The sequence below is a fragment of the Xenia sp. Carnegie-2017 genome, unplaced genomic scaffold (assembly GCF_021976095.1).
Source record: "Xenia sp. Carnegie-2017 unplaced genomic scaffold, XeniaSp_v1 HiC_scaffold_23, whole genome shotgun sequence".
Classification (NCBI taxonomy): Eukaryota; Metazoa; Cnidaria; class Anthozoa; order Malacalcyonacea; family Xeniidae; genus Xenia; species Xenia sp. Carnegie-2017.
Window position 1 is genome coordinate 8,093,887 of NW_025813486.1, and position 12,182 is coordinate 8,106,068.

At 33.7% G+C, this 12,182-nt stretch overlaps 1 protein-coding gene across 3 annotated transcripts in view; it reads right to left on the reverse strand.

The window, feature by feature from the left end:
- Window positions 1-3,922, reverse strand: part of LOC124448160 — a 40,486-nt gene extending 36,564 nt beyond the window's left edge. For all 3 annotated transcript variants that reach the window (XM_046999175.1, XM_046999174.1, XM_046999173.1), the window contains exons 1-2: window positions 3,840-3,922; window positions 1,379-1,696 (exon numbers count right to left, since the gene is read on the reverse strand). In XM_046999175.1, the coding sequence (XP_046855131.1) occupies window positions 1,379-1,673 (295 nt within the window). In that variant the 5' untranslated portion in view covers window positions 1,674-1,696; window positions 3,840-3,922. The remainder of the gene's footprint in view (window positions 1-1,378; window positions 1,697-3,839) is intronic.
- Between the last annotated feature and the right edge of the window lie 8,260 nt (window positions 3,923-12,182).

Genomic DNA, 12,182 nt, shown 5'->3' on the forward strand with positions numbered 1-12,182 from the left:
GATAGCAAGCTGATGATGTCTTACGTCCATGGCAAGTGAGAATTTTTCCGGGAACTTTTTAATGCAGTCAATGATAATTGTCATTTCAGCACGACAATTTCATCACAACTTTTGATAGTTGTTGATGACAAATCTGAGCCTTTTTCGGTTCTTTTGTCAAAGTTTCTTTACAAGATGTACATAGGTATCTATTTATGTATGTATGTATGTATTAGGTATTTATGTATGTGGTGTTGAGAAAATAAATCACATATCTGCAACTATTTTTGAACTGTTTCTCTGCTTTACTATAAGATCCTTCGGCAATTTAAATTAACCAAAATGGTTCTATTTCCTGCATAAATATCACGCATTTGCTTTCTAAGATAGCCCTTTCCGACGTTCTAGGGAGTCTAAATTCGGAAAATTTTCTCGCTCGGCGCCAACCATGGTGGCGTCTCGCGAGCCCGACCAAATGTTTTTCGCTAGCTACGCTACTGGCTGTGTTATGCATGATATTTTCTCAATGCTGCCATCGAATGTCATTTTCTGCAAAGCTGGTCCTATTTCCTTACTGCATCTGTACTCTAATGCGCCTTCTAACAAATCGGTATGACAGCATTGACAATTACACCTGAAACGTGGGAGCATTGTCGTTTAAAAAGTAACTTTATGTATATTACAAACAGGAGAAAAGAACAACTTACCATTCACCGAGTGGAATTACGCCATCACTTCGTTGTTCTAATGTCGTAGGGAGAATTCCATCGGGATCATCTGGAGTATGCACTTCATCACCATCTCCTGCGAGCGGTTCATCGTCATATGCAAAGTCGTTTAAATGCTCGACATAACCCACGGATTCCGAGCTCAAACGATGCATTCAGACATCGAATTCGAATTATCTGAGCACTGATTTCAGGCCATACTTTCCGGAAAACTTGTTTTTTAATATTTTATTGAAAATACTGTCGTTATTTGTTTTTGAGACAAGAAAAACGACAACAAAATCACCTCCTATAATATAATATTATATTGACGGAAAAAGACGTGTTCAACTATCTATGTCACAAGTATCAATATGGCGGCGTAAAAAATTCGCAAATAGTACCCGACTTTGGAGGCAAAATTAAGGAACTTATATTTATCTGTTTAAGTCCAGCGACATGTCATAGTTCTTCAAATAATCCAAATTTTCAAAAAAGGGGCTAAAATTCGTAATATAAGCACTTTAAAAAACGATATACGTATTGCAGCCTGTTTATTTAAAGTATCAAGTTACTCCACTTTAACTATGTATCATATAGTTAGTGGAATGCAGAGAGATATTTGACACGCATAATAACAGCACACACAGCAGGATTAATTGAAGCGATATTTGCTTGAACACTATACAGACCTTTATAAGAAAAATCAATACATTTCTGACAACCACATTCACTCTTTTTTCTCATCAACTCTTGTCGTAGCAAAATAGATACATCTTTTATCTTTAAATCGTCCACCATTTTCAATAACTTTATCACGTTGTTCCTATCATCCTCAACACTCCAAGAACGAAGAACGGTTTGAAAAGTATTTGATGTCTGTTGAAAAGTATTTGATGTCTGTTGAAAAGTATTTGATGTCTGTTGAAAACAAGCCATTTCCAAGGTTTTAGAGTTCGCTACTCCAGCCAAGTTCATATATGCCATTTAAACATGTACATCGTTGTTGCCTATAATTTTTTTCAAATGTAATGGAAGCTTAATACGTGATTTCCTATCAACAAACATTGGTTTATCTAACAGACAGTAGAAAATATTAATGAAAAGTATCTGCAATGAAATTATCTAACATTAATTGAACATAAAACGACATTGAACGTGGCAGACATTGACGAATTTGAGTTTTTGACCATTTTAGAAGAAAACTAATAAAAGGTTTTTAATGAACGTTCGTAGACTGTTTTTGGAAAAAACGTTAATATTGATGTAACATTGTAGATATTGATAAGTCTTTTTTAATTTGAGAATTCAAAATTTGAAGCAAAAAATTTAACTAGTTTCAATCCTTCTAAGCACGGCCCAAATACGTTTTTTACAACAGTAAGCTAAAGATCTTTATTTTACCCACAGGGATGTAAGGAAATTTATCCATGCCATTGATCTGAAAATTAGTACTGATAGAGCTTCTGCACATGAAACTATTATGGAATTGCTTGCCACACTGGGACCATTCCTGGGACCATTCAATTACAATATGACTTAGCTGAGAGATTATGGTATTCTACTTTTTAACATTGTATTTATCCCTTGTCCAATAGCGCACAAATTAAATTTTAAAAAGTTGAAAAACGAAATCGCTCAGCTAACTCTACACCATATTGTAATTGAGTGGTCCCAAGAATCTGGTGTAAACTGGCTTCAATTTTAAAACGTAGAAGCTCTATCCAGGTACTAATTTTTCAGATCAATGCTTCATGCAGGTTAACGCACGTTTATCTATAGGTAACCTTCCAGGTACATAATTAATTTAATGGTGATGATGCACAATGGAGAAACGTGCTTTAAATTTGGTATCAACATCAATATTAACGATAACAGTGTAAGAACACGTGCGTTTCTTATGGAAATGCCTCTGGCAACTACGTTGTCAATCTGCGTGGACACATAAGCCTCAAAATCATCGATTCGTATGAATAGACTCCATATTTATTAGCAAAAAATGTCGTATAACTTCAATCGTTTCAAATCACAATATAATTAGGAAAGCATCTGCGTCAACTGTCACAGCTAAACAACAATTTCTGTTCTACTCTCTCCACTTTCTCCCATTGTATCTACTGCACTTGGAAACTTATTTTTAAGTCCTAGATTGTATTTATTTTCCCAGCCATTAAAATTGTATGATCTTGATCGTGTGTACAAATTATAGTATTTGCACCTTTTTAAAACACTCCGTATATTAAGTACTTTCAATTCTGATCGCAAATCATGGTTGACCATAGACATGACATCAAATAATTTTAAAATAATGATTAATAAATCATTACACGTACGTTATGATTTTATAAAATAATTTGTGGCTTGAATATTATTGCAAATAACAGCAGTTCTAGTCATGTATGACAAAATTTAGGTTTAATATGTCTCATGCATGCCATGATGATAGAAGACTTTATATGAACGAGGCATGTAAATTTGACATTCATGTATAAAGCTCTTAACAAACGCACCGTGGTTAGTCATGCTTGAAACGCCCACAATAAATAAAAAATGTACTCGTTTACAATATTTTCAAGCCATTCACATAATATCAATAAGACGAAGAAACGTTAATACATTCAATTATGCTTTTTGATTTGTAATAACTAAATTATTTGTTGAGTTATTTCATTGCAAGCACAAACCTACGTACTCCAGTAATTTACTTCGAGCACAAACCTACGTACTCGAAATTCATAAATGATTATCAACCTCATGAAGTTGTTTAAAAGGGGTCGTAATGTTGCTAGTGAAAGGCTGAAACTTAGTCTTCAAATAAAAATTTTATCGTGGGATTATGTGATATGTGGTAGCTTGAACACGAGACATTATAATCTGATCAACATTACGTTATTACAAATTTCCTGTTGATACAAATTTCCAAATTGATACAAAATGATTTAGCTCAAATTGCTTTTGCATTCGTAGCAAGGTACGCAGTAGTTTTATGTGTTAGCTATATATAATGGTTAAAGTATTTCCGAAGATATTAGAGAATATACAAACACCACCGGAAATCCTTCTGAATAATACATTTACAGCCCAGACGCAAAAGAAGAGATTCGTCTTTTCGTTATACATGAATGAAAAAACAAGAAAGGAATTCCTACTTACATGAGTGAAGTTAGAAAACAGGATTCGATGACTAAATACACAGAAAAGGTAAACGTATCGATCGAAGACGACAACGACATTGTCGCCTTCAAGTAAAATTGTGCACAGCGGTGGTCTAAATTCAAATTTAAAGCTGTATAAAAATGGAAGACCTTTAGAAATTGACGTATTGTGATAATTTCAATGCCTATCACTATATGTTAAGCCACGGATGTGTGTAGTATTGTCAGCTACTGAGCTACATGCATATATTACATACATAGCTTAATACAGGCACAAAAGCTTTTCTGCTCCCAGAGTCTTAGTAAATAAAAATAATATCTAACAGTAAGATCTGCAAAATAATACATTCTTGGGCTTAGTATGTTTGAGTTTGAATACAGATCATTAATTTATTGTACTTGTTCATCAGATCCTTTTGGAAATTGCCTATATAGCTCGGTGTCATTAATTTTCTTAATTGATTAAAATCTGGTAAACATATTAAGGCTGCTGACCTCTATAGAGGTCTTTGAAAATGCCAAAATTTACTACAATTACCCTCTGTTCCCAACTATTGATAAAAACAATGCTAAATGTTTAAATCACATTGCTAAAATTGACATTTTTTGACTCTGAAGATGACTACCGCTAAGGTTGTCGAAACGTCTGTCAACAACAACAAAAACAGTCCTTCTCAGGACTATACCAGCCTGGACGACCGACATTTGCAAACATGTAACAATACTCCCGGGTTTAAAACCATTTACAAAAATTTTGCTTCAATTTGTATGACAGGAGTGCTTGGATTCAGGTTTGACTAGCAAAGATCTTGTTAAAAAAGAATTATATTTTAAACTGATATGACGAGTAGAACTCATCATGTTTTGGCATTTTGGGCTTGTCTTCTGTCTTTGAAAGATCAATTCACTCATACTATTCTCATTAGGAAATGCTCAAAACGTAATGCAATCATTGACATCCTTAATTAACCCTAAAAATCCTAATCATGTGCACATCTTATTATATTTATGAAGGTACAGCTAAAACTGGTCAAATATTTCAACCTTACCATTTCTATGTTTGCATTTCTATGTTTTTTTTATAATTACATTAAGAGGAAATATTCAAATTATTGCAATCATGCCTCATATTTGTTAAGGTACTGCATGAAGATAATGCTCAATCCAGTGCCACTCTATTGGTTGTATTATGTCGGAATATCTACCTGATTCTGTGCAATTACTGCAACGTTCAAATCAATTTGATTGCAAGCCAATGCATGTTACTACTAATCAATTTGATCAGCCCTTTATAGAGAAATGGCTTTAAGGTATACCTACCTATGATATCTATGAGGTATACCTATATTTGCATTTTCAACAATGTGATTGACACATTCAGATTGGTTTCTATAGTAATGTGATTTGGAAGGTTTTTTAGGTTTCAAAATAATTATCTTTTTCCTCCCTTCAGTGATAAGAGCTAGAGAGCTTTTAGAGATAAGCGATTTGAAGATTTTCAATGGCTATGTTATTTCCCTTCCTTGCATGATGAATTTTGCTTATCTTGTTCAATTATTGGGGACATTTATCCTTCACAATGTTCTAGACGTTTTAAATTAGTAAGTACTCCTTGCAGTTATTGATGGTGTGGGCTGTTAATGTCAGAATCAGGCTGTCAAAAAACGACAGTTAAATTTCTAGGCAGGGTGATGAAACCCTATATATAGGTTGAATCAGCCAAACCGTTTATTAACTATTTCAATGTTGGAAAATGTAGATTTTTACATACAAATGATAGTCATAAAATAGGATTATTGCTCATTTTAAAATGCTGGAAATTGCATTTCCGAGACCCTAGAAAATAAAATTTTCCTGGGGAGCATGCTCTTGGACTCCGAAAATGGTGAACGCCTCCAGCGTCTGCTTCTTGACTCACATTTGAAAAATCGTAGATCCGCCACTGTATATGCGCTACTTTATTGTTGGTTTACCCTTTGTTTTAAATGAACTTCTGCGTTAAAGGATAATGGCAATGACAATTTTTTTCAGACGTTAGTTATAGAAAGCTATGGATTACTTAAATTCGTGTTTTCATAACTCTATTAAATTTTTCTATTGAGATAATTTAACATAAATATCAATGCTTATCCGCCAATTTTTTTAAAAAAGCCCTATGCTAAATTTTCCTCGAATACATTACAGACGTCATTGGCTGGTATCAACCGAGTGTCACAATAGAAAATAGTAGAATTATAAGTATACAGTATATAATATCGCAGATTTGTTCACTGGAATACTAAAACAAAAACAACAGTCGGCTGTTGTTAAGATTTGACAAAAGTTGTGTAGTGTAGCGCTAATATACTTTCTCAATATTTAGTCGTTATAAGACGTAGAAACGTTTATTTTAGCGGATCTTACAACTAGGCTTTCCCGACATACCAAGTGTAAGCCCAGTTAAAATACTCTTTAAATGTGATGTAACGCCGTCAAAATCTCAAAGTAATTGTATTGTTGTTTTGATTGCTTACCAGCCAATGACGTCACTACAGCTCGAGATAATTTTATCCAAATATTATAATAAGATGGTGAAATTTATAAAAATTTGCTGTAAATATCTCATCAACAAAATATTTTTGAAAAAAAATTTGCTATTTTAGTAGTTAGACATCACAACGTTTCAAATATATGCCATAAAAATTTTCTTTGCTAAAATGTCCTTTAACTAAGATGCTGAAGTCAGTTATGGATCGTCGAAAATAGTATTGCAAAATAATTTCTTACACAAAAAACATACCAAGATTGTTTTCTGTAAAAGAAAAAAAGTAGTCGTGAATTCGAGTTTTAAACAAAACATCGTACTCATATTGATGACAGCTATACGTCTTTCTATTGGTTTTAGTTGTCCCAACAATATTTTCGAACCAAAATAAAGTACATTGAAAGCCTCAGTCGTTGTAGTACTTTTGAAAAAACTCTTTAAGACAACAATGCCTACATCGTGTTTGGCTTAGATTTTTTTCAGGTTTTTAGTAGTTGGAACCAAGTATAGTTCAGTTATGAGATAACGTCAATGCACTTATTGTTCTATAAGCAATACATTAAAGTAGGGTTTCATCAAATAATGAAGTAATGACTTTGATGGCTTCAGGTATAATTGCACTTCTTCTTTATTTTCAGAAGCATTATCTATTTTTCTGTGTCCAATTGAGGTATTGAGTCGAAAAATAACTTTGCCAGTTTAAACTTTTGAAGTAAAGATTGCGAACCACTCGAAGTCGTTATTACCGAAATGAATATGACCCAGTCAACTTCAAATTGCAACACGTGGACTAGTTTTATTCCCAAACATTTGCAATCCATGAACTATTCCTTGCTCTGTGAGTATCTTTTTATCTCAAAGTATTTCTAGCTACTGGCAACGTTAAACATCATGATCTGCATGTGTCACTAACATTGAAAAGAAGTTTAAGTTGAGTTTAGAAAATCACCATTAAAAAAGTTGTTTAAAGCAAAAATGAAAAAAGCCAAAATGATGACATTGAATAACATTGACCCACAGTCACTATAACTTTTTTACTATGAAAGGAGAGGAATCGATCTATCTGTAATCTATAGATTTCGGATAACGTATCTGTAGATTATATGACATATTGCAAGTTGACTTTGTCTACACCACGTTCCAAAAAAATTCCTATGTACGATAGAGCGTTCTTTCTAAACTCGCTGCCCAAAGAAGTTAGTGGAAGCTTCAATGAAAAATTTGCAGGTGTACGAGCAATTGTCAATAGAAGTCTAAATTTAACATACACTCACGTGTTAAAAATTAGCCAAAATATATTCAAGTTTACAATAACTGCATGAATAATATTTTTTATTGACATTGTTAAGTACATTAAGAATAAATATACTTCAACTCTTGCTTCAAACAAATAGGTATGATTAGTTTATCAACATTATTAAAAGAGACAAACGCTTTAATTACAAGCAGACACATTGTTTTTAAATCTTAGACAACTGGTAACTTCCAGAGAAAAACGCGGGGATGAACACTAGTGAGTTGTGACTGAAGAAACTTGACACGAATTACCAAAGAACGAGGTCAGGCACTCAGTTTTTTGGCACTTTCGATCAGGTTCATCCACGAAATCCAACGTGTAACAAATTTCAACAGAACGCGAGCAAATAATGAACGTCTTAACAATGTAATCAATCGGAGAAGCTATGGTAACAGTTTGTTATAAATAAATAAAATATAAATAAGTTCCCCGTCAGGAGAATAACTGACAGCATTAAGTAAACTGAAGTAGCTGTGTCCCTTTGGGTGCACAATCAACCTTATTTGATGGGCTAATTGAAATTTCTCAGAATTGTCAGAAAGATTTAAAACGCGCCACACACAAAACAGCCCGTAATCATCACATATTGCAATTTCTTTACGATCTACTTTGAAGACTTACATGGTTTTATAATAATTTATACAAAGTTTTGTCCAACAAATTGTCCTGCTCATTTAGTTTAAAGTAAATGGTTTGAACCCGGGAGTATCGTTATATGTTTGTAAATGATGATCGTCCAGGTTAATAAAGTCCTGAGAAGGACTGTTTCTGTTGTTGTTGGACGACCATCATTTACAATCATTTAAGTTTGATCGTCAAAGCAATAAAATTTAAAAGAAGAAAAATTTATAAAAATTTAAATTGTGATACATCATTATATTTGTGTCACAATGGTTGAATCATTTCGCACGATATTAGAGTTCAAACACTTCCGGTACAGCCATTTTCAATGTTACATTTGTAGCCTCGACGTGACGGAAGAGACCTATCTAAGTTGTCTAACTTGTCTTACGTTGTAAATGACTTGCCTTGTTCATATTTTCCAGGCAGATAAATCAATCCCAAGGGAAGTTAACCATTCTTGCTTGTTTTATCCAAAAGTACTCGACCAAATCTGCTTGCCAGTTTAAGTTAACAAAGAAAGTCATTTATTTAGTATTCATGCTCAGAAATCACTAAGAGCGTATTAAGGGGCTGTTCACATAGCCCGGTAGCTGGGATTCAGTGAAGCATTAAATCTTTTTGGCAAATGGAAAAGATTAAATACTTCAAATCAAAAAAACTTGTTTGAGCAATTTCTCTATGTTCTGAATTTCCAAATTCACAAAACCCTTAAAATGAACCTGAGTGAACTCAGAAACCTTAATGAACTGTTTCCACTAAAAATAAATATATACATAAACGCTAAACAAATATCTGTTTTTGTGGGAAATCATCCAAATCAAGATATATTTCTCTCGTGCATGTTTTCAATAAATATCGACCTAATTTCATGCGTTCATTAAATATCTCCAAAATTCCTTCAGCCTCTGAAGAGGGATTTAAACAACTTTTATGTTTAACATCATTTTATCAGGATGTAAAGCGGTATTTTTAGAGGACTATCCAGTACATTCCAATGAGCTAAAATCATTGTAAAAAATTTTTGACCATTTTTTTGATTTTCTTTAAGTGTTAGTTTGGTGCATTTAACATTAGCTTGAAAGAAGTAACTCACACATGTAAAGTAAACACAAACACAGTATAGGAAAATACAGTTAGGTCCACTTCGTGTGCAACTGGCTGCTGTATATTTAATTAGATTACATCATTCCTATTGGTCAAAAAAAGCAATTGATTGGCTGCCACTATGGTAATTACATGCGTAATAAGATATGCGTGGCAGGAAAAAAATCAATGGAGTGGCTCTACTGTATATTCTCGATACTGTGACACAAATGTTTTGCTTATCATCGTCAAAATAAATTTAATGGTGTGTGGTTGACTAACCGTTATTCATGATCACAAATCATTAAAAGAGCACACTTAATTACTCGAGTAAACAAAAGCTGAAAATCTTGATTTGGTCACCATATTCTTGATCTGCAAATTCAGCCATGTTGGTGGTCTGACACAAACAAATATTTCATCAGAGTTATTGGCACAAGCCGAGATGTGCGAGAAACATTGTTTGGTAAATCTGAAGAGAGTGGTTGCAAATCAAGAATTGATGGTCTTATTTTAAATAATATTTTATCAATGATATTGTAGGCACCAACGGACGTGGGCAAACGACATTGTTTGGAAATCTCAATGGAATGATTGCAAGTCAAAAATTGGCTGACATAATTAGATCGATTACGAGAACCGTCAATCAGTTGTCAATTTTGCCAAGCAGTGGTCCAAGACATTGAACTCAATAAACTCAATATATAATCATGCGTGTAGCTACATATGCATCAAAAACTGCAAACCTTTGAAATCCTTCAAAGTTTAGAAGTTATAAACTTGAAACGAAGCTCATGGAAGGATTAAAACAAAGTGCAATCTTGACTTTTGTGCAGTTTAATGGTTTATTACATAAAAAGTTTAAATATACTATAACTGACTGTAAAGGAAACTATCTCTTGTTGATGGAACGATATAATACGTCATTTAAGAGATTTAAAATTGAACTTTAAGACGGTTTCAAACGTCAAACTTTGCATGCACAAAATGCATTCAAGACAAAAATAAATGAGATGAAATTCCTAATTATTTTTTTTTAAAATGCACTCGGCTCGTAAAAAGTTAAACATTTGAAATGGGTATAACTCTCTCACGATTTGTACATCTGCTTACTCTTGAGTCCATGTAGACAAACTTTTGAACAGCCTCTGTGAATATGAATATTACAGCAAAAAACGACGTCACGCTAATCATGACGAAAAAAGGTGCCAAAGATGTCCTGATTACTTCTGATGTCTAAACTTGGCAAAGACTTTCGAAGAGATAGACATTCACTGAAAAAGGTGATGAGGGGGAGAGGTCCTAGACATACAAGTGGTTTCAGTTTCTAAGTAGGCGAAGAAATAAGTGAAAGGATAACGAGGAAAGTCCGATAATGCTTCCTGTTGGCGCTCCAGTCGATACGAGAGACCTCGTAGGTCTTTTAACATCCACGACAACTCGATCTCAATTAAATAATCCGCGAACCAACATGAAAGAGATCCAGTTTAGCCATACCAAGCACTTTTCAATTGAGCATCGCATAGTGAACGGAGTCCTAGGCCATTGAAAAGTTGAGGTACATGATTTCTGAGAAATATTAAGGTGAGAAAAAAGCTGGTCTCACAGGAGCAATTGTGAAGAAAACAGTCTTTGGAAGAGCTAAAGAGGTGGGATATACGTTCATGAAATCATGAAAAGACGGAGCAATGAAAAAATGGTTCTATTTTTCTCTGCTGGTTCCCATGAATTTTTATTGTAGATGGAAGTCAGATTTTCTGATTTCCTCATGAGAAAGCGCTAGTGAGCGACTCAAGATTATTTGTTGACTATTCAATGTGTATCTAAAGTACCAACTATATATGTTATATATGTTATATATGTTATATATGTTAATGGGGTGGTGTTGAAAATTGATGGTTGTGGTAAAGTGGAATGTTAGGAATGTTAAGGTTGTTTTGGTAGTATTTGACTACGAACGACTCGAACGATAATAAACAATGTGAAAAAAACTTTATGATTTTTTACGGAAAACAATACATTAATCAGCATCTTACTCACATAATGAAGCTTGTTGCAAGATTACACAAAATATGATACCAACATGAAACCTTTGGAAAATAGGTTATTTGTGAGGATGAACATGGTAGGATATGGAAAGAAGCTGGAAAATCCCCTTTTAGCAATTTTATGGCTGGTTGTCAGAACTCAGCCTTCTATGACCGATCTTGCTGGAAACTGATTGCAAATTGTAAATGGCACAATCTACATACGATTAGCTACTATAAAATGCAGGAAGATAACTCTCATTGTTAGTATTAGATTTACACTCTTCGAGATTACTTTAAGACAACTTCATTCCAATTTTTGATTAAACCTTCCAACTTTACACTCAAAGAAGTTTTGGCTGGCTGCAAAATATAATTGTAGTTAAAAGAAGCTTTTAAATTACGGATTGTAGCAGTGGTATTTTCTTAAACTGCATCATGTCAGTGTGAAAGGTCCATTTATTAAGTTGAAAATTTGGTTAAACCTGTAAAAACCTGGACTTCATAACGTAAGTGTTCAAGCAAGTACTTGCACATTCTGTGGGTGTCTACAGACCCAAACGCCCATGTCTTGTAAGCCCCTGATTGACTTGTTCTTGTTAAAATCCGTTAAAAAAATATATTTGAGAAGGACTTTATCCTTTGAAGCCAGCACTTTTCACATTGACACTTACTTGGCTTCTTGATTGTGCCTTATTTTGCCGCGGGCAATGGCAAATCATGCTTATAAGAATAATCCCTCATCCCAAAAACTATGATCAAAATTTTCATATTGTGGAAGCGACA